The sequence below is a fragment of the Calidris pugnax genome, unplaced genomic scaffold (genome assembly GCF_001431845.1).
Source record: "Calidris pugnax isolate Ruff unplaced genomic scaffold, ASM143184v1 scaffold27, whole genome shotgun sequence".
In the NCBI taxonomy this organism is placed as follows: Eukaryota; Metazoa; Chordata; class Aves; order Charadriiformes; family Scolopacidae; genus Calidris; species Calidris pugnax.
In genome coordinates, this window is record NW_015090893.1 from 2,793,661 (window position 1) to 2,817,553 (window position 23,893).

At 37.2% G+C, this 23,893-nt stretch overlaps 1 protein-coding gene across 7 annotated transcripts in view; it reads right to left on the reverse strand.

Annotated features, from left to right (window-relative positions):
- TENM2 (teneurin transmembrane protein 2) overlaps window positions 1-23,893 on the reverse strand; it is a 479,584-nt gene that overhangs the window by 61,843 nt on the left and 393,848 nt on the right. For 5 of the 7 annotated variants that reach the window (XM_014948062.1, XM_014948061.1, XM_014948059.1 and 2 more), the window contains 2 exons: window positions 20,414-20,614; window positions 18,674-18,886 (listed from right to left, as the gene is read on the reverse strand). In XM_014948062.1, coding sequence (XP_014803548.1) covers window positions 18,674-18,886; window positions 20,414-20,614 — 414 coding nt within the window. The remainder of the gene's footprint in view (window positions 1-18,673; window positions 18,887-20,413; window positions 20,615-23,893) is intronic. The other 2 variants (XM_014948063.1, XM_014948060.1) reach the window with 1 other exon arrangement.

A 23,893-nucleotide genomic window follows, 5' to 3' on the forward strand; every position in this document is an offset into this window, starting at 1 on the left:
GCAGTGCCTACCTGGCTTCCTCTTCAGGCTAAGCTGATTATTGGCTGAGATTTTTGAGCAAGTGCTAAAATTTGACCCCAGAAGCACATTCAAGTTACACAGTGTATTCTTTTCAAACAAGACTCAGATTCAACTCATATTCATATACCCAATAAAAAGATACATAAAAGATGCAGTAAAATTTGTATTTTAGATAGCTGGTTCTTTCAAATTAATCCTACTGTAACAAAATCCATTTAGAATATAATTCCGGGTGAAATTGCATTCATAAAACCAGTACCACAACCATAATCTTTTATTGTATTAATGTTTCTGATATGGGATACAAGGACTGGCATCATCCTTTGTAATATGTAATATCATTTCTGAGAAAGAAGGGTTCTCAAGCTGGATTTATCACAAAATAATGTCTATATAAATAGTTTAGTGGCAGTGTAATGATAAAGTGACCTATCAGACAGGATGTGTGAATTCAGTCAACTGAAGAGTAACAAGCAAAACACTGACCTCATAGTTAAAAGAATATATAACCTAATTAAAATGTAATAACTAAAATCCCTACATTAATCACAGTGCTATGGCAGGGAGTTTCAGTCATTCGTTCATAAAAATTAGGATTCACACAGTAATTGCTACTCAACCTCCTTGCACACAATGCAATTGGCTTTATTATTTGAAATATGTGGCAGTCACAGCTTTTCAAAAATATGCATTTGAAATTTTTTGAATAAATGTTTTGGTAAGGTGTTGGTATATTTTTAGATATACTGATTTATTAGAAAGCTTCAAGAATCTCATACACACCGATGCATGAAGATGTGTCACATTTCCATACTCCTTATCCATTCTAACCTCTTTGTGTCATACAGACAAAGAGGAAAAAAATACAACGTAATTTTTATGTTAAGTGATATCTGTATCTGTCAAAAGGACATTTGATATCGTGCTGTCAAATCCCAGACATTAGATTTCAAAAGCTCGGTTTCATTTGGCTAACTGAAATTTATAAAATTCAACAGAAATGACCTACTTTTCCCCTGTTTCACTCCGAAAACAAGGCAAAGCCCTAATTTTACAATTGTTAACAGCAAAGACTATGTAGGAACTCAGAATCATACCCAACTTACTGAAGTACCTGTAGTTTCTATTGTGACTTTGGAGGAAAGCATGAAGTCATGTGGTGTTAAAGATTTTTCTAGCTTCACGTTCCTCTCTGCAGTTTCCATATAGAGCCCAGACAACAAAGGATGCTGCTGCTCCCTCCCACGGCCCCAGGCAGGCTCAGCTTGCTGGTGGAGATGGCATGGTGCCTGCTTAGCCCAAGCTGAACCCACCTTAATGATGTTGGGAACGCAGCCTGTATAAAACTAAAGGCGAGCCCTATCCTTCACCTGCTCAGATACGAACTTCTAAAATTCCTGTATAAATCAAGATGCCACAAAGGAAGGCCCCGATTTGAAATATTTACAATTTAAGACCCTGCTGATATAGAAAGCCCAAGATCAGGATTGAAAAGGGCAGGTTCGCTTTGTCTGGTGGCGCAGGGTACTCCCAGACCTCGCCCTCCAGTGAGACAGATGTACTTTTCCTCTGTGAATGCCCCGGTGGGCCAGCAGAGGAGACTACGCTGTCACTGGCTAGCTTTTCTCAAGACACAAATGCCACCCAGCATTTCTCCAACTTGAAATTTTAAAGGAAAATCACAGTCAGTAGCTTTACTGTTCAGAAAATATTGTTAAGTATTTGTTGCAACAAAGTTTCAGTGCAGAGACAGCGAAGGTAAATGCCAAAACAAGTGAAATCAGACATTTTTTGGGAAGCTAAATGTATAGGTACATTAAATATAGCCACATTAAAGTCACTCTTTAGGACTTACATAGACCTTACATAGACTCTTGATCCTCCTCAGTTGTATCAGCAGAACACCAGGACACAAGCTGGTCCACGCTGGCAAAATTCAGCCAAATTAAACCGAATTACATGGATTTCAATCAGCTCCTGCACAGCCTCAAGGCTCATGGCAGTTTGCTGTGCCTGGGCCCTTCATCTAACAGATGAAATTAACATATTGGTTATTCCTTAGGAAACCATGCCTTTTCTCTGGTTTCTACGTGTTAAGTGACTATCATGGTGAAACCCCTTGGATTACAAACCACTGCTGGTGGCTTTACAGCCCTTCCTCCCTCCTGAAAGAGTTCCAGATAACCAGTGCCTTTCCTGTCTGAATCACTTGGAAATGGAGATTTGCTTTCATCAGACTGTCACGAGCCTGATGGTTCCACAGAAGCAACCCTTGGATACATCCCTTGGAGCCAAATACCACCAGCATCAAATTTTCCTTCCCCAAACATTTTTATAAAGTCCTACTAAAACTAAACTAACGTTCTCGACCTAATGCAATTTTTGCTTTTCAGGGAAGAGGCAGTTCTGAGTTCAGTCATTAACTTCAGAATACTCTTATTCACCTCACAAGCCCTCCAGGCAGGGCACACAGGGAAAGAGCTGTGCTGTCAGCCCTTTCTGAGGGGAGGTCAGACCCATTTCCCACCCCCTCACAGGCCGTTCCCCAACACAATGACACCGGCACAGCCAAATTCAGCCAAGTGACTTCTGAAACACTTCTTCTTAACAAGAATATGTACATCAAGTATTATTTTATTTCTCTCACCAATGGTTTACTGAAGAAATTCAAAATAATTTTCAAGGTCTTACTTCTAACAAGAACATGTACATCAAATATTATTTTAATTCTCTCACCAGTGGTTTACTGAGGCAATTCAAAATAATTTTCAAGGTCTTACTTCTTATCTGGGAGGCTCAGGATATCTAAGAGACTGCCCAAGGTACAGGGATGGAAACTGGGGTCAAGAGCTCTGCTAAACTGACAAAAGCTCATCTAATCTGCGTAGGAGGTGGAGATTTTAAGAAGCCAGTTCAGGGCTGTGGAATGAATTTCTTCACTCTATAAATAAGAACTTACACATATACTTAAGAAAAATAAATCGCATATTATCCACTTTTGCTCCAAATACAAATTGCATTTCTTTGACGGTAACTCCTTTAACATACAAGTAGCTTTACAAAGCAGAGGAATTTAAGTCAACCAAAATGCTCTAGTAAGCGGAGCCAGCATTTCCAGTGACTGAACAGAACTGTTTCCCTTATGCCAGTACTACTTAACAGTAGTTTACACTGGTATTCCTAATCCTATTTGAATGGAGAGATGTGTGGGAATGGGATGTGTGCTCACACTTGCATTGCCAAGTAGGGCACTGTAGTGAGAACAAGCAGATATTCTAAACTTACATTGCTCAATATGCTGTTGAAGACACTCAGCTTGGGCGCTGAGTGGTGAGGAACAGCCCATCCAACGTACAATCAAGAGGGTTTTAGGAAGTTTACCTTAAAAGCTATGGGCCATTGAAGATGCTCAGTTTGGGCACTGAGTGGTGAGCAACAGCCCATCCAACGTACAATCAAGAGGGTTTTAGGAAGTTTACCTTAAAAGCTATGGGCCCGAGTCTGATGCCTGACCTCATAACAACCCTGCTTTAAGGAGGAGGTTGGACAAGATGACCTCCTGACATCCCCTCCAACCTGAAATATCTACAAACCCTTCAGGGGTTCATAATTCATAATTCTCAGGGCAGGGAATCCCAGTTTTCCCAGGCATTATTACAAAATAATTACTTGCTACTCATCAGATATTTATGTCTGCATAGAATTTATAATTTAGCAATTAACTTTCAGCTATGCAAATGCAGATCCTCTATAAGTGTGCAGGTTATCTCTATCAGAAGAATAAATATGAGCCTTAAGATAAGTATGCATTTTTACCATTTACTGCGTAACAGATTAGTGTGTTCAATGAGCAAATATCCCTTAATTTGGTACAGAATTTTGGAACCCTTTCAGGATGAAAAGTGCTATATAGACAAATGTATTATATTTTGCAGCTGATCTTCTTAAAGTTATTAATTACGTGGATTCCAATAAATGACTGCACATGGTATGGTTTCAGACTAGAGAGTCCAAATACTTCAGCTGTCCCAAAGGAACATCAAAAGAAAGTGCTGAAGGAAAAAAAAAAGGTTTTAGAAAGTGTAGTGGGATAGTGTGAAATGAAAAAAGACTTAGTAAAATACACTAAACGCTTCTCATACCCCTTCTGGCTTCCAGGAATCCTAACTCTTCACGACAGTAAAATACAAATCTGAAGTGACAAAAAAATAATGGATATTCGCGTAATAAAATAAATATATCTCACAGGTTTGTTAGTGCTAGAATTTACGGAGTTTAAATATATACAAATATAAAGGATGAAATAATGCCCACAGTATAGCAGCAGTACTCTGCCACACAGGCAACATACGTAAAACAAATTAAGATACATAAACAATGCATTTTGAGTTCTGTATTTGTGTATGCTGAGTTGTTTGGCAGATATAGAAGATGAATATTACACCACATAAAATATATTTTATAAACACGCCTTTAATTCTAGGGTTCTATGCATCCATTCTGCATCCCTTTTCAGTGTACATAAGCTTCATGAATATCATGCAATTTTCCAATGTTTATATCTATCAACTGCACAAATAAGTAATAAAAGCTACAGAAATAAGAATGTTGTTTTCATAAACAAACTGTTTTTAATTCTGCATTCACAGACAAAGCATAGGATAGCTCTCTTTTTGTTCCTTCTCTAAGTAGGGAAGGAAAAAAAACCTCATAATCCTTCAAACACAGCCAGTTGCCTTGATATTTAAATCCTAAATAAACCTGGGAAACTGATTTTGATCTACTAGGGAGATGATCTTCACCATTTCACCCCCAAGAAAGCCAAGAGTGCTTAATCTGCACTTGGAATAAATTTGAAAGAGAAAAGAATCTTTTAAGCTCTGCTCACTTTTATATTAAAAATATTTACTATCTGGCAAGGGATAGCTCTGCTCCTCCCCCAGCCTCACTAGAAGCGACAACTCTCTGCAACAAATACTTAAGAAATACTGCTTGGAGTATTTCTTTTCCATTCCTCACCTGAAGCCATCAGAAGCACCAACCAGGCTTTTAACTTGGTTGCCTCACGTCTCTATTTGACAGTTGTTGAGCCCTGCTGGGCCAGGCGGGATGTTATTAGTTATACTGGGTCTGCTTGCTAGGAGCACTGTTCACAGGAGGAGACACAGTATCGAGGTGAGCTGGAGATGCAGCCAAGAAATCTAGAGGTGGCTTCAATACGATTGTATGATCGATACATCAGATTCATCCACTTTAGTCACTGATTCATGTCAGGTGAAAAGGTATTGCCGTGATATTTGTTTCAGTTTTTAAAAAAACAAAATCAAAACCAGAATAAAGACCAAAACCAGACTTAACTGTTATTAAAAACAAAGACCAGTCAAAAGGTCAGCCAATTACCAATAACAAATAAAGTCCAAAACCACCCCAAAACAACAACAAATCTGTGCATGGGACATCTAAAGCACAAATTTGCTACAGTTTTTTGCAATTTGCTTTTTCTTTGCCACACTGAAAATATGACATGAGTAGCTAACGGTATCTCCAAATATATCAAATTGATGTCAAGGAAAATTGACTTTTCTGTTTTCTATCCAGGTGATTAATTAGCACTATTTACCCTCAGTGTTCAAACAAAATTACAACTTTGGTTCCTGTACTCTCTCTGTTTCCCATAATTTCAATTGGGTATAGCATAATTTTTCATTTCTTATCCATAGTTGAACTGGTACTATATGCCAAGGAAAATTAGAAGCACATATTAATTAGGCTCTCCTTTAGACGATAGCGATTTGTTCAAAGCTGTGGAACCAAGCAGCATACAGCAGCCTTTTCCACCTCACAGCAATATTTCCCCAGTCCAGAGCCCAGAGTGGGAAGTAGAGCCCCACCAGGAACTGCAGAGGGCTCTCATAATGCTCCACTCCACATTCCCCGAGTCGCCAACAAAAGAACACCTTGCACCATCAGAACATCAGCTGAAGGTCTCTCACCTGAGGATTGATGCAGTTTGACTCTATTGAGTTTATGAGATCTCCACGGGTCTTAATCAAGGTAAGTGAACTCTGGAATGGCTTTAGGTTTCAGAGTAAATACGTAGGTGGGAATACATTTAATCAGGCATAGTGCATATCCAATTTACTGTAATAACTTCTGTAAGCGGTTAGGAAGTTTTTGCAAAAATCCTTCTTAACTGGATATCACTCACTGGAAAGACTATCTGGCAGTTTAATGACATCGCCTTTCTCCTCAAAGTAGAAACCAGTAAACTGAAGACATCTAAGTGCATTTTCCAGCACGCACACCTGCTTCTCATTCTGAGTGAAACAACTTACTAATTTTAATTATTTCCTAAGCTGGAATGAAACTACCTAATTCAAGTAAGGATCAGTAGCAGCGGCCCTGTGAAACATTATCTTTAATAAACCTGTAATTTTTAGTCACAGGACCAAAAAAAACAGAAGCAGAGCTGGAAAGAACAGACATCTTCCTTTTCCCTTCACTGTCATTTGTTCCCATTTGAGTGACATCTCTCCTCACGTTTTATCTCAAGCAATAAAATACAATAAATAATTAAAAGCTAGGGGCATATTCTGCAAATAACTTCTACGAAACCTCCCATTTAATATCGATAGGAACATTCACCTTAAGAAATGAGATACTTTATGTACACCTTGCTGGAAATTTTTAAAAATACAGTGTTTTATCTCAGAAATGCTGAAAAAAATCCTTAGTATGACAGGGGAAACTGCAACTATAAAGGTAGAATAAACAGATGAAGTTTTAAATGGAAGGCAAACATGTTGAATTACCTCAATTCTGCTGAATAAATATTTCCCCTTACAAAGCATCTCATATTTAAAACTTTCTACACACTAACAATTTCAAATTAGATAATAAGGATTTTAGGAATTTCATGGTAACTAGAAATACAAATACAGGTGAAAGAAGACAGACTTAATGAATTCTCTGTGTATGGAAAATTCAAAGATTAAAAGGAATGGAGGAATAATCAGGTGTTAACAAGCACCACCTTCATTTTATTTAAACAAAAATTTATGTGGTAGGAGAATATTAACAATTTCAGAAGACACTTCAGTGTATCCAAAAAATTTGGTATCTGACTGATAGCTCATATGTAATTAAGTCTTTTTTAAGTCTTTTTATAAAGGACATGAACTACTTTGAAATTAAGGAAGGGGGGGGAGCTCACCAATTTTGATTCCCTTTTTTCTTCAGCATACAAGCAATCAAAATTGTTATAGAATACATAACAAAAGATTGCAATGAAAATTCATGAAACTGATAACCTCTACAGGCCCCTCTGGATTTGAAGGAAGGAAAGCTGCAACTGCAAGTGAATGCTTGGGCGTCAGGATAGATTTATTCATTTCCCCCTCAGCCTTCTAGCTACATATGCAAGAATAACGCAGTAGTATATAAATTGTTTAGGCTTCTGGTTCGTAAGCATCTCCGCAGAGGAACAATGCAGAAACAAAGAGCACAAACCTGTTTACACAAGCGTAACGTCTTCTGTAGTGCAACACTCACCTAGAATTTCCTTCAAGCAACCATTGTCCTCTCAGCTCTCACAAACAGTGACCTTGACTCTAATAACCTGTTCTCTAAATATGGAAGGCTTTCTCCACTCTAAATCAATATTTCTGGCTTATTTTGGAAAAAAAAGAGTTTCAAACATTCACAGGACACAATGAAGATATATATGGATTGGCTTCATGATAAAGAATCAATTAATAACGATCCAAGGGAGGCAGTAACAAAAAGCAATTTTACCCCTAGTTTCCAAAGAAGCCAACAAAAAGATGCATTGGATATAAAAATCTATGTCACTATATGCTCCCCCCCGCAACCATTCAACTATCTATTAACAATGCTGCATGGTGAGCAATGTCAACCTTCATTTCATATTCCTAACAAACTCCTATGCAGTAATTTTCTATCTTAAGCCTAAAACATCTTTTCATTTTTTTTTAAACAAGAAAAGGCATATTGTCATTATTTTTCCTGTGCAGTTATCAAACTACTCTGAAAAAAAAATATGTAAAGAGTAGAACTAATCAGAATCTGTTAACATTTTAACAAATTCATATTGTGCTTTCACTTTTCAGGAGTGAACAACGATCCACAGCTTCCTGCTTTCAGTAATACTTTCCTTGTTCAAATGCAAGTGACTCTGCAATTTAAAAAGAAAAGAAAATAGGGAAGAGGGAGAGAGACACCCAACTTCCTTTTCTATAACTGCTTAATTCTGGGCACACTGACTTGCATTGCAAAACTGTATGCTATAATGCTAATTCCTCTATTAATTTCAGAGAGAAGTGACCTGTAACCCAGCATATACACATTTTGCCTTGCTTTATTAAAAGGAAAGCACAGAAGTCAGATCAGTTTACGTACTGAAGAGTTGATGGCACCACGCTACATTAGGAACTTGAGTTCTACTCGCTGGTATTCCCAGTGGTTAAAACAAAAAGTCAGATTCTCTCATCTGTACTAATGTGTCTCTGGTTTTAGGAGAATCGGCATCTTCTGGGACATTCAGGGCTTTGTGTTTGTGCCTGCTGAATTTACAAAAATAGCTTCACTGCTATTCTTGAGGACCTCATTCCACAAGAAGCTCAGCAATCCCTTTTGTTCCCTAACAATTGGAAAATCACAGTATTCGAAGCAGCACTACTTTTAAGATTAATAAATCACCATGTTCTAGGTAAATGTGTTATTCCTAAACTGATCTCTCTTTTTTTGATCATTTGTTCTTTTGGCTAATTGTCTTCTTAGTATTGTCTCTAGCCTAAAATTACAACCTAGTATATATTTTTTCACTACAAACTGACTTAGTTTTTAATAAAAAAGAATGGTTATAAATCATGATTACACCATTATATTTATTTTTTAGATAACAAAGCTATTATCATTAGTATTTCTTTTCAGAACAGGGACGGCATCTTGATGCGCTGTCATTCTTTAGCTCAGTTGCTCAGTGCTCTGAAAAACTGACTGTTTGAAGGCAAATTAAAACATATGTGGTCTAGACGCATTATGAATCTTACCTATTTGTCACATTCAGGAATAACTTCACTCTTTCAACATCTACCAAAAAAAAAAATCTCATCTGCAATTTTATGATTAACTGAAATGAATACAGAAGAGATTAATATTTACTTTATATGGGTGTTTGTAAAAATATACTAATATGTTAAAAGCGTATATAGTTTTTAATTATATGAAAGATTAACTGTCAGCTCATGTAGTTCAGTCTACCCTAATCACTCCAGAACATTTAAGAAAATACACTTAAACCTTTCCTTGCAGCTGTTTTGTATGGTATCTCGTTTTACAGCATTTTAAAAGCAGGCCACTGCCTATTGATGCTGAGTTGATCACCCCCTGCTTTGTGCTGGACTGTTATAAACTGTGAATAGAAACTAAAAATACAATGGGATTAGGAAAAAACAATAAACACTGATGTTGATTGGCACTTTGTCAAGATTATGGCTCCCTATTTTACAAATGGAGGAAACCCATAGCCTTTTAAAAGGTATTTTGCAACAGAAAACAGAAATGAGCTGAGCAGTACTTTGGTGCCATTATGTAAACTGTGTCTGAGTGAACGCAGAAACTCTTTTCAACTTGAACATCTGGGATTCACTGCATGGCTCCCAGTAACCAATGAGACGGCACAAGAAAAGGCAACAAGTCCCAGACGTTAGACATTGGTCATGGGCCATGGAACCAGCAGATTACAGTCAGGCAGGAGTAAAAGTATCTTTTAAGTTCAGTAGAATGGGAGGGAGGAAAAGTTTTACATGGATAAGCAGACAAACATGTCTCCTCTGCCTAAATTTCCATTAGGGATAATGCTATAATCCACGTCTAACTAATCTTTGTGAAAGCAAAAGTTACTACTTTTCCATGAAAACTGCTTAATTGTTTAAGAAAGGTACTTATCTAGAGTGAAATACTTAAGTCAAGAGTGTAGCACCCAGTGCTAAGGGCAAGCTCTCAGATCTGAAAATCTTCAAGGAGACAGCTGGACCATGCATCCTTTCTGCTCTTACCCTGTTATTGAATGAAGAGAGAAGGATAAATACAGTAACCTTAATTTCTCATGTCCCACTTTTCCTTCGGCTTTTAGTACTATGCCTGCGAACTGCTGCTAGATTAATGAGACAGCAGGATTGCTCTGTCTCTGTCTCTCCCAGCATGGGTGTGTTTTGAATACAAGTGACTGACTGAGATGGACAGTTGTATGACAATCAATGCTGTACAGTTACAAAAAAGTTACATAAGCATGTCCTGGGAATTGCAGAAATCTAAACACTTAGTTACAATTTTCATGGCAGCTATAAATCAGGTAATAATGACCCCAATATTACTGGTTTTAGTTCTTAAATTTCAGTTATATAAGTGATGTCTGTAATTTCTTTGAGCTAACAAGATACACTACATTATATGATGATTTCTGTTGGATGGAAAAATTTGCCCCTTTTTATATATATAGAAAAAACTGCATTTAAAAATGAAGTAGAGGGAGGCTACCTTAGGAATAATCTCCAGAAGTGAAGTTACCCTAATAAGCATTTCATAAGCAGGTCAGAATAGAAATGGAAAGAAAGAACAAAAGAATAGAGCTGAATAACATAAATTTTATAAGAACTTTGTTCAATAAGAATGGCTCAAGTTACCTCCTCGCTGGTACCCTGAACAAGTCCCCACATTCAACCCTTCAGATCTTTTTAAAAATTTTCTTACTACGGGGTTTTAGTGAAAGAAGGACGTATCAATATTCAACATCAGTGTGTATTTCATCCTCAGTGAGTAGTTACTGCACAAGAGATAACTGACAGTTTAAAGAGAAAGCTTTCAATAGTTTCATTTTTTCCCCAAAGCCCTAAATAGATCACAGAGCAAAATCCCAAACTGACACTTCAGAGATGCTACGGAGATAATTTTTTCCTTTTTCTCTTTGACACTAATATTTTAATACAACATTAAACTAAGAAAATATTAAATAGAGAATTTCAAAAGCATCAAGTATCTTAGGAACACAAACCTCTAACTTCTAATGCATCCTACTGTTAATTTGATACTATGTAGGAATCGGAGACAAAATTGACAAGAAGCTGCAAAGGTAAAGCCTTGTGTCTGAATTGTAATTCCACAAAGTTTGCAGCAATCAGGCAAAACACATTTGGCTTCATTTGCACCTTCAAGCATGAAAGATTATGTGATACTGATACTGAAGATACAAGAATTACACTTTGAGAATGTATAAGCAAGAATTCAAGTGATTAAGAAAAACATCTTTAACAACGAGGGCTCAAAAGAATGGGCAGATGTTGTTCTCTTTTGTAGCTGCTTCTTAGAAGTATAAATATTATATATATTTTTTATACATATATTTCTCAAAATCTGGTACTACATTTCTATCTATACAATCTATGCCCCTGACCTCTCACAAGCATTCCTGTGTCTTTGTTGTTTTGAATCCAGCAACACCATGTAATACACTCACTTGCTGAAGCTCTGCTTGACACCACAGGGTACAAAATAACACAGAAAACATTATCTGTGGAAGAAGAGGAGATTGCCTGGTGCTGTGAATACTCCTATGAACAGCAAAATCAGTTTTGCCCTTTCAAAAGTTAGATCAGCTGCCTGATTGATTGCCCTCCCCCTCTTTTTGTGGTCTTTTAAGAGTTGAAGAATTGGCCAGAAAATCAATATAACTCATGTAGAAGCCCCTCCAAAAGGAGGAAAAAGAAATGTGATTTTAGTTTGGGAAACTATTCACCAGCATCTGCTGGGTGCATCTTTGAAGTACCAGACAAAAATGCAGGAAGCTTTGCTGAAAACACACTCATTAAATTTTTTGGGCTAGAAAGGGAAGAAGTAAGGTCATGTTCTGCAAATATCCTATATATAGAGAAAGAAAAAAGCCACTCAAGTGTTCTGACACTGCACTGTGACATATTTCAATCATTTACAGGAAGCCCTCAGCAAAGAATGCAAACAGGAAAGTTCTTCCTCATGAATAAGCTTGCCTTTTAGCCAAAAAAGATCCCCAGCTGCCCCGTATAAATTCTGCAAATGAAAAGGAATTCTGTTTCTAAACTCTCTGAAAGTCAAACCACTCTCAATGTATACAAATCTCTACATAGAACATTTCCTTCCAGATACATACACTATTATAAGTTATCTTGCTCAGCTATGATAAAGAAAGAGGATGCATATGGTAGTTCTGGATTCCTCAGTGCTACAGAAATTGTTTAGAAAGCTTACTCACCCCTGATACACGAAGTATCAAAATATATTTTAGTTACTGGGATAGAAACTTACAAAGGTAAAAATGAGAAACAAAAATCCCCAGACAAGAGCTATTTATACAGCGTTTAATCTGGGTACTATACAGACAAGAGATTTTATTCAGAAGTTCTGGAGGTGAAATAAAAGATGACACATTTACAAAACCAACAAAGCACCCCAACAGCAAATGCAGTTGGAAAAGATATAAAGCATCATCTTTCCAGGAAGAAATTTCTAATTCCTTATCTACAGGGGACTTAGAATCATAGAATGGTCAGAGTTGGAAGGGACCTTAATGATCATCGAGTTCCAACCCCCCTGCCCTGGGCAGGGACACCTCCCAGCAGACCAGGTTGCTCCAAGCCCCCTCCAACCTGGCCTTGAACCCCTCCAGGGATGGGGCAGCCACAGCTTCTCGCTCGACGCTGTGCACCTGAAAGACTGCATCAGAGATGTGCTCATCAAGAAACCTGCTCCCAGCTGTAAAGACAATAGGAGAACTCTATTATACAGGTGATGAACCTGAATCCACAGATACAGAAACAGCCAGTGTCTCCAACGTTTTTGGTCCCATCATCACATATATTACCAACATACTTCTATATCTGTAATGAAAAGTGGTCATGACCCAAATATTCTAGGCATTTTTCAAATAAAATGAAAGACTATGTTCCTCCCTCTACAGAGCACACAATCTAAATTTCTATCATCGTCATTAGAGGATTTTTTTATGCCTTGATAGGTTATAAACTGTTACAGATTAATTTTAAGTTAGAAGTGCATCAGAGAAGTCTAATACATCTAGCTCCTTCTAAATTGCTCTTTGTCAGAAACGATGGCTTTCCACTGTCTCCTCCCACACACTTTCCATCTCTCCTGAAAATTGCCTCCTCTTTGAATCATTACTGTTGTAATTACAACAAGAAAAATCAGTAGTAGAAGAAAAAATCTTTGACACAAAGAGCATTATCACGGGACAAAAATATCCTGCTGTATCCAAAGATAACACGATGCTGCATTATTAATGTTTCTATCGATTATTGACTTCATAATAAGGTAAAAATCTAAATCTTTACACTACGTATGTGCTATTCCTTCTAGTCTACAAAAAACATAAACATGTCTAAAAGCTGGAAAGGGTGCATGGTCATTCCAAAACGCTGGGGAGTGTGTGGAAATTTAGTAAATGGGTTTTTTTTAGTAAATACAGAGGTGGAATACTATCCATCTAGTGTTCAGTTTGGTGAGCCTTGGTACTTCAAAGAGAGAGGATTTGAAGTCTTCACCTACTGAGTGCAATATTTGCTCTTTGTTTGAAAGTTTTGGACTGGCTCAATATATACATCGACAGCCCATTGTTCTGCAAATACAGAACACAGAGATTAGTCTCCTTGGTTGAACAAATGACCGATTCTACTTCTAACAGTGGCATGAGATTCTTAAACGGAAGACAGTACAAATCTTAACATAGGCCATTATAAAATAAGGTACTTAGAAGGAATGTTTCCCTTTAAGCTCATTTAAAATGAGACTGAAGAGAACTCACACAGTTCAATGATTTTCTACTCAGCTTTCTGGCAGGATGAACTACCTCTCTGCTATTCCCACTCTAACCATTCTATGATTCTATGATCCTGTTCCTGACAGACATTTGTCTAAATTGTTAGAAGCTCCACTGATGAGGATTCCACAACTTCCTTAGACAAACTACTTAATTTACTGTTAAAAGGTTTTTCCTGACACCTAAACCAAATCTCCTGTACTGTAACTTAAACTTCGTATCTTTATCACCCTGGACACAGAGACTCCTCTCTTTTCCTGCACGTTTTTATGTATCTGAAAATTTTAAGTTATTTCCCACCACGTAGGTGACAGGATCGAGGTTCTTTCAAATCTTTCTTCTGTACTCAAGACCCTGAAAACCGCAAAGCTAAGGTCTGAAAGCAGGAGTGCTCAACCTACAGGTTCTCCACATCTACTGTGGAACGTGAGCAGACAAGAGCAAGGCTTTGGGAATATGAGAGGATGCCACAAAGAAAACCTCAGAGATCATCTTTGGGTGAGAGCTTACCTTACACGATACAGTATGTTTGCAGACTTGTAAATTTTACTCATAAATATTTAGGATTAAATCATGGTTTCACTCGTCTCTTGGTGAGATTTTTACCAATGACTTAATAACAGTCGTATTTCATGCTGCAGGGATATGAATTACAGATGGAATAATGCTTTTAAAATGCTATTTTTGACTGCTTCTTAAGATCTCCATATATATCACTGTCCTTAGTATACAGGCCTGATAGTTTATAAGGGAACATCTTCCACAACAGTTTAAAGCCAACAGTTTTAAACATCCAAATATTATTTTCAGTGGAAGTAACGGATCTGTTTTATAACAGCAAACTTTAACAACACTCAGATGATTCAAGGAAAAGCTAAATCCTCCATCTTAAAAATCCGGAATGAAATTGATTCAAGATTTAGCAACTGCTATATCTTAGTCTTTTGCTTTGTTATTAGTTTTCCAATATTTTTTCCCCTCATCTAGATTACCCTCTATTATTTAGCTATAACTTCCTCCATAATTGCAATCAATGAATAGTAATCACTTAATAAACATATCCTGACAGGTCTATTTTTGCTCTGGGAAAAGATTAATTTTCTTTATCATCACTCCAGCAAGCAATTTTTCTTCTTACCTTAAGTAGCAAAGTGAAATGTAGTGCCTGGCGTAGAGTTCTGCTCTGCTACATACAGCATCAGAGCAAGACCAGACACCACTCCTTTCATTTTTATATTATTTGAATAAAGATTTATCAAACTCTGTGTAATTTGGAATTTGCATTCACTGATTTTAATACATATTTCTGTTGCTGCACATAGGTAAAAGCTGCTTAGCACAAACAGCTTGTTAACAGTGAGCTCATAGCAACATTCCAGGATACTTTTTCAGAGTGTTTTTCTTTAAATGCAGGCAACGCAGAAAGAAACTGCCTTTTTGTTAAATTTTTTTGAGCTTAGATACTCAACACTGAAACGCTAAAGAGTGTGCATTCTGTCAACCATCTATAGAGGCGTACTTTAATATTAAATAGAACAAAATATCCTGAATGAACTTGGATACCTGCAGGCTGCTATAATGATTTCTTTTCCACTACCATATGAATATAGTGCATGAAACTGCTAAAGAAACACAAACAAAAGAAAATGTATTGTTGGCTGTATATAGAAACCTGTTTGTTTTTTTTTTTTCTCACAGATTAGATCCATTTGTTCTAAGTGGGCTTGGTCTAAAGTCACTGGAATCAAAGCAAGGTTTTCTACTGACTTCAGGAGATTTCTGACTGGTGTGACAATAAATGGAAAGTAAGAATAAATAAACTGTCACACTTTTCTTCTTGAAGCCCATATGGGGAAATTCTCAAATGTCTTGTGCTGTAAGCATGGCCATTCTTTGCTCCTGGAGACCTAATACAGGTATTCAAAAATTCAAACTATGTACAAGGAAAGGAAAGATTCAAACTCTGCTATGCACTATTTTACCCTGGTCTGGCCTGGCTTTGCCTTAGGACAAACAGACTATGCTGTTTGCCAGGTACTTTACAAACAGGATGAAAAAAATGTCTTTGGATTAAAAAAAATAAAATAAAATAATAAAAAATAATAAAAATCAAGGTTTGAATACATCACATTTGCATTACTGAACATAATTTTTTTAGGTGGACAATCCTCAGTGAGTAATTCTGATATTAAATGGTCTGTCTACCTTTCAGTTGAAAGCTAAACCATAAAGGGAGCACTCTAAATTGAAATGAGTTTCCATAAAATATAAGTACACTTTAGTTCTTCACACTAATGTTTAAAACACCTTGAGGAAGTCACCCTTGTTCTAAAGTATCAATTCACCCTAAGGACAAATTTTCCAGTTGTAACTTCTAGCACTTTTTGTACAAATATGGACAAAAAAATTAGTTTTACCATCCTTATCCTCCAAACTCTTTCTCTGTTTCAGTCCCACGTAACCCAGACCACTGGGATCAAGCTGAGCTGTCCCTCTGAACCCAACTCCACTTCTGGCATCGTGCTTTGTGCTTTAGCAAATGACCTCACGATCAGGCCTGACGATATCAGCATATGAAAATTCCCACTAATACAGGCCTGTCACAGGAATATGTATCTGTCTACACATGACAGGCAACTTTTAACTGTATAAATCAGAGAATCATAGAATTATCTAGGTTAGAAGGGACTTTTAAGATCATCTAGTCCAACCATTAACCTAACTCTGATCAAAACCGTCACTAAAGCATGTCACTAAGCACCATGTCGACTTCTCTTTTAAATGTAAATGTATGATAACTACAGGGGCAAACTTAAATTTTTTGCCATAGTCTCATCTTTGCTGCAGGCAGACGTGCATTAAGTTTGAAGGAAATCTTTCTGATCCATACCAAACAAAAAAGCTTATGCATATTTTAAGCAACTTCAGCAGCATCACCCTTTCTCTGAAAAGAAGAATTGATTATATACATGAATAATAGGGAAAATATTTTACAGCTCTGAAAGTTAGACTAAAAATCTCACTTTGGAGTTCACTAGTTTCATTTCCAGAATTCTTTTAGTTATTAGTGCAAGGAATCTTTTTGTGTGCACAGTAACGAAGACTTTAAATACACTCATTATCTCTAAACATAGGCTTATTAATAAAAGACTATAAAACAAAACAATTTTTGCACGAAGCAGCAACTTTTAAAATAAGCAATTATTACACAATTTAATGCCAAAAAAAATTAAGTACTAGGCATTTTGTAAAGATTTTGGAAATACTTAATATGAAAACAAAATGCCTGGATTAATCTAGCAGAGAGACGTTGATACGAGGGAAGTCAGAAAGCAATTGTGAAAAAACACTCTGCATCTACGCTGGTGACAAAGTGTTCAGTCATAAAAGCTTTGATTTAAATCACATTAGCATAGTGTGGTGGAAGCATGCAACACCACAACATCAAAGGATATGCCTCAAAAATATGGATCTATTTTTCTTTTCTTTTTCTTTTTTTTTCTCTCCAATAAGAATACACTTTTAGTTTCCAACTCATGTGTGTATCAGAAATGGTTGTATATCCAGGGAGAAATCAGAGGGGAATGAAAAAGAAAAACAGCTTGAGGGATGCAAGAATCTCACCATACTTTCAAGTAAAGAAATAACAATTCACTTGTAATAGGACTGTCCCATTAGGGTCCCTGATTGCCATGAAAATCTCAATTGACCTACTCCTTTTCTTTGTTAAATTTACCACTTTAAGATAATTAAAATAATTTGGCCTTGGATTTGGACTCATTAGGTATCTTTTAAGGTATACCTCACAGTCCTCCAAACATTCTTCAGAGAAAAATACTCTCACCTGAATCTCACATTGTCTTAGCAGCTGGATACTCTTGTTCCAGATAATTTTGCTCAGAAGACATGTGATCACTCAGAATTTCCCGTTTTTGATTACAGCACAGGGGAAATAACAATTTTTCAGTAACTTTTCAAAACAATCCACATCTACTACCTGACTGCTTGTAGAGACGAAATAACTTCATTTAGGAACAACTAATTCCTCTTCAGAATAAATTTTCAAGCAGGGTAATTGAGAGGCTGTAGAGCATCATTGCTTTGTGCAAGTAGAACCTTTCTGAGCTTCCCAGGCTGCCACATGACAGCTGAGATGCCGTTGTGTGAGTCATGGTGCTCTGCGCAATGCCGGTGCTGCAGTGAGCGGGGGGCTCTTTGGGAAGGGTAGAGCCCCAGGCTGCAGTGCCACCAGGGCCCTCCCATGCACACACCATGCCCACCGCCACAGCACAGCGCAGGAGAACACAGGGCAGCTATTTCTGTCACACCAAGAACACTTATTCCTCCCCAGCTTGACCCCTGCTCTGCGTGGTGACGGTGGGGATGTGTTTCAGATGGGATGTATAATAGCAGGAGAGCACTGATGCATCAGAGCAGGAAATTAAAAAAGATGCCACTCACACAAAGGAATGTGTAGTTAAGTTTGAAAATCTTGGCTCAGATGATGCCGTGATGGACCATTTGTTACATCTTTACTTACTAATGTTCATTGGCTGTGGAATTTGTTGTTGGATTTTTTTTTGTTCTCTACAAATCAGTTTGTTACTGATTTTAAATGATTCCAAGAGCTCATCTGCATTTCACCCAACGCATTTTTAGTCCCAGATAACATTTGAAAGCACTAGGGTCCTTAAAGGAACAGCCTATTACAATACACAACAGTAACTATGTTTCTACGATTTATGAAAAGAAAGCAATATGTGCCTGTTTCGGTGCCTGTCGTTTGCCTACCAATGGTGCAGTGCTCCCCATTCCAGCCCTCTCTGCATTCACATTTCCCATCTTTACAAGTTCCGTGCTCCGTACAACGGGGATGACACACACGCTGGTCACAAGCCACTCCTGTCCACCCTTCTTCACAGCGACATGCTCCACCAATGCACACCCCGTGGGTGCCACAGTCTACAGAGCACACTTCTGGGAGGAGAAAAGGACACGGGTTAGAGGCAGCTCCCGCCAGGAACAACGGGGCAGAGGCAGGAACCTACACACCAAGGGAGAAGTGGGTAGAAGAGTCAGGCTTCGGCTGAAAAGTGCACGCTGTCAAAAGCTGGGCTGGTCATATTCAGTTCAAAACCAACACTTAAAGACAAATTGAATTATATGAAAATGTAATTTTCAAAAAATCTGTTAAGGTATGTTGGGGAACCTGCAGTAGAGCCGCGTCCCCTATTCAGAGACAAACACGTTTCAGAGGTAGGTTCCTCAGCACCTGCCAGCCGTGCAGAAGGGGAGCACATAGCTCTGTTTTACTCAGAGCTGGCCCTCTGCTGATCTTGATACAGACATTGATTTGCTAAGAGCTAGACTCAAACGCACCTAAAACTCATTCAGTGGAGAACGGTGACAATTCAGGGTCACTTAGATTCTAGGAGTGACGGGTAAAAGAGGCTTTCAAGGGAGAGCTTTTGGAACCTTATTACTGACATGGTCACTTCTCCAGTGTCTCTACTGCTCTCTGCCAGCTGAAGTTGTAGAAGAGCAAAGAGAGGGGTCTCTCACCTCATGCATCACCAAAGAAATTGACAGTGAAACTCCCATTCATGATTTTCTCTGCCTGCTGATGCATGAAGCAGAAAATACACTTCTAGATATTCATTTCACTGGTGGGGTATTCTAACTCATTAATCTCAAAAAATACCCAAATAAGTGTGAAAACTGTAAATATTATTTTGAGAGACATGCTTATGACCTGCAGCTCTGTCTCAAGGCTCATCTTACAACATAAATGCAAAATTCCCAGTATTTTTTGCCCACAAATAGAGCATTTGCTGTCTTGTCAAAGCTGTTTTTTTCTCTTTAGCTCCTTCTGTTTGAATAATCAAGTTTTACAACTGTAGCTTTGGCGAGGATGAAATTTTTTAGCCTATACTTTTGTGCCTGCTTTTTAGTGTTTCTTGCTCTAAAACGGTTCTTGTTTTGTTTTCTTTTTTTTTTTTAAATATTCCATCTACAACTGAAAAGGGAAAAATACCCTTTATTTGAAGAGAGATTTTTCTGCTCTGTGATGTTTTTCATAAACGAGTAGCATTTTGATGTGCAGTAAAGCAAACCCCAAACCTGTATTAACTGCCGTGTTCTCTATTCCCCAAATGTTATAAACATATTTATAAAGTATGGAAGTTTTCGTTTACAGTTGAGAAACAGATGTGAAGCACTGAAGTAACTTTTTCAGTCCAAACAAAGGTCAGCATTAGAATGAAATAGAAACTCCAAACCTGCATTGCCCTCGCTCTCCAGCTGACAGTCCCAAGTTACGAATGTCACCAAAAAATAGATATACACTAAGATATACACACATTGCTTCCCAGTGTAACTAAACAGGACCAAACATGTTCCAAAGACAATTTTCCGAATTATTTGCATTTCAAACTTGCCATAGATATTAACGCTATAACAAAAGAGGAACGTTACTGCAAAATCAGGATGAAATATTTTTCATACCGACGGAGCAGTCGGGACCCATCCAGTTGGGGTCACAGCTACAGAGCCCCGTGTCGGACAGGTAGGTACCGTGGCCGCTGCACTGGTCCGGGCACTGCGCTCGGGGAAGCTCACAGTTTATTCCACCCCAACCCGGGCTGCAGAGACACTCTCCATTCACACACACGCCGTGGTTGGAGCACGTTGGATCCAAGCAATCAACTGCAGGAGAAAACAAAAACAATGGAGAGAAAGGTCAGTTCACACAATATGCTGTTTGGAAAACATGCCGATGCGTGCTCTGAGAGGTTTTTATCACTGTGATAAATAAAGCAAATTGATGTAGTTCTTCAAGTCACATTAACACCTGGTTTGAGAATGGGAAAGTAATTTGTGTTTTGCATTAGCTCCAAGTAAAACGGGGTGTGACTGAACAAGTAAAGCTTACTGCAGGAATGCTGCAATGAAGAAGCACAAAGACTTAAAAATAACACTAAAATGTATGTATTGAGTTCCACACATAAAGCATTCACCTGGGGACATTTCTTCTGAAATACATTGAAGTTCCAATGACTCATGTACTACATTTAAATAACAAATAAAAAAATAACTGAATCAATCACACATTTTAAAGGATATTTTTCTCTGCAGTATCTTCATCAATACTGCTATTATTACTATTGAAATGCTAGAGCATTGTGAGAATAACGTTATGATATCCACTTTAAATACCTAGAAGTCAAAATATCAGTGGCTTTCAGTTTCACTTAGACTCCTAAATTATTCAGGCACTTCTGAACATTTGATTCGTGTTCCATTAGTAGCTGAACTGTGAAACTGAGAGTCCCAGTTACTTCAACCCATATTCTAACCTGCAGAAAATACTTTTTAAAGAAATAAAGAAGAAAAGAGATTTCATCTTTTCTCAATCCAGAAACAACAGAGTAAGAAAGTGAAAATAGTTATGATGTAAAATGCACCGAATGAAATTTCACTTGCCATTTCAATCCTGATAAATAAAGGAGTGCTGTGAGCTGTCTTTCAAATAAACTCTATCAGTAACGTTATGGTTTTCCGAATTTTTATCTTATATCACAAATTTGTATAAGTTTACTATGCTCTACTGGAAATACCAACATAGAGGCTTCACCAACTGCCTTGTGCTGTAGAATTGAGGGCCAAGGTCAAATTCATGTCCTAAATAAAATGAATTCATCTCATGACTGGTATATATTAACTCACAACAGAAGGCCCGAGAATGATTGGCATTCTCTCTCGCAGCTCCAGGAGGATCTGAGTTTATAATGAAAGTGATTTATCTCTCATCTGTACCAAACTGATCCTTCTAAATTAAGGCAGAGACATTTTCCCTCTACCTTATGTGAACAATACTTGATCTTTCAAATCTCAACTTTTCTATAAACATAGAGTCTTGTCAAATTATTTTATGTAGTTGCAGAACATTTAAAGTAAGTATATAGATTAGATACAACACAGAAGACTGAGGCAGGCACATTCAGAGATGCAATAACACAAGTTATCAGAATCGTTTTGATTTTAATTCAGATTACAGTAGCACAGGAACAAATTACTATAAAATTTCATGTAAGATTTTCATTTTAATGATGACATTGGCTACAGTTTTCTTTCTTTTCTTTATATGATTTAATGCTTAGTTAATTGGACATGAAAATATGAAAATGCAGTTTCATATTTATAGGTAAATCAAGATTGTTTTGTGGTTCAGTTCAGACAAGATTTGATAAATTAATAAATTGTTGTAAAATTATCCAGAAAGCTTGTCCTGTGCTGTTATTCTGTCTTGTTGCTTAACAAAATTAGAAACCGTCCAAAGCTTACAGTATGTCTTTCATACTATTTCTGTTGAACCCAATAGACACAGAGCTGCAATAAACCAATCTTATTGAATAAAATCAATAAAGAACACAAAGATTTAGGTCCATTTACTTTCAGGATGAAGGTTACTTTTTTTCCTCCAGAATTCAGTAAATTCCATTTTTTTAGATGATATTTTAATGGAAAATTATAAAGGGTATATGTGTATAACATTGCATGTGGCAGGACAGCTAACTTTAGGAGATAACTGATGAGTCTTAATGCACTCTCAATTTCATCTTCCTTCTCAAATGAAAGTATTAATGAAAGCAATGTGGAACACATGAAAACCACCACCTTCTGCTACATAAATTGTCTTCCCTCTGTCCTGAACTACAGTATTCATGCAACTGTGACTTATTTCCACAGACTAAGCCTATCAATACCCTTAAGCCCACAATCTCCCTTGTTTTATAGAATAACACACTAACCCTCTTTGTTGTTCTAGACAAATATACTTTATAGTTGTTTTGTTCTATCATATGGGTAAGTAATAGCTTTCGAAGTTTAAAGCGAAGAGAGTTTTTACTTTGAACTCAAATCTTGTTCTATTTCAACAGATGCTCTCAGAGTTATCATCTTGGGCCAGATCCTCAGCTGCTAAAATTAGCATAATGTGATTACCTGCAATAGAACTGCACTGACTTCTGCTGCAAAGGTTCTGGCCCCAAGTCTTTAGAAGGGTTTACAATGGTATTTAATAAGGATTTATAAATGGAGCTTCTCTGGTGTTTAAACAAAGGAGAATGCGCCTTAGCAAGTAAGTATGTTAGACTTAGAACTCATAGCCCCTTGGCAGCTTAGATCATTAGAGCTCATTTAGTATTGGGCCCTCTGTAGATTTGACAAAAAAGGTACTGAAAGCAATTTATATCCCTAAGGACAAAAAAGGAGGTCAAGGAGTTTTCTGAACAATATGTACCATAAAACCCCCAAAGAGCCATGAATTACACTTACGAAGTTAAATGTCATTGAAAAATGACTCGACCATGAAACTGACAAGAAAAGCACCCTTAACTTAACCTAATTTGGCAATTTCACCCCTCTCCCCCCAAACCAGCCTGAATGAAACCTGACAAATAGCACCACTTCATCTTGTGTGCAAATTTGTTAATAGAACAACAGTGTTTATGCTGCAAAAATTGTGCATCACAAATATTGATTTTGGTGCCACTTTCATTTCAGGTAAATTGTTTGAACAATATGACCATGATGAATATCAGAAATAAAAAGCAAACGGGAAGATAAAAATGCTGACCCACTTGTTCTAATTCAATATCCTAGTGGAAAACGGTAGATGAATCAACCTTCGCCATTCCTTTTAGAAGCTCAAATCAATAGAGGAGATTTCATATATTGTATATAAATACAGATCTATTTATTTGCATCACCCTACCATTAGAATAGTAGAATTTTAATTCACACAAAAACTTCAAATAAGATCAGCTGTTTACCTGCAACTGGAGAGGCACAACTTCATATTATACCCTTTTTCTCATAGGTCTTGAATTAATCATAGTGTCATAGAATGGTGATATGGGAGAAATATGTACAGAAAAACTGGAATTTTAGAGGAGAAACATGATGGGTTTGTTTTTATTTAAT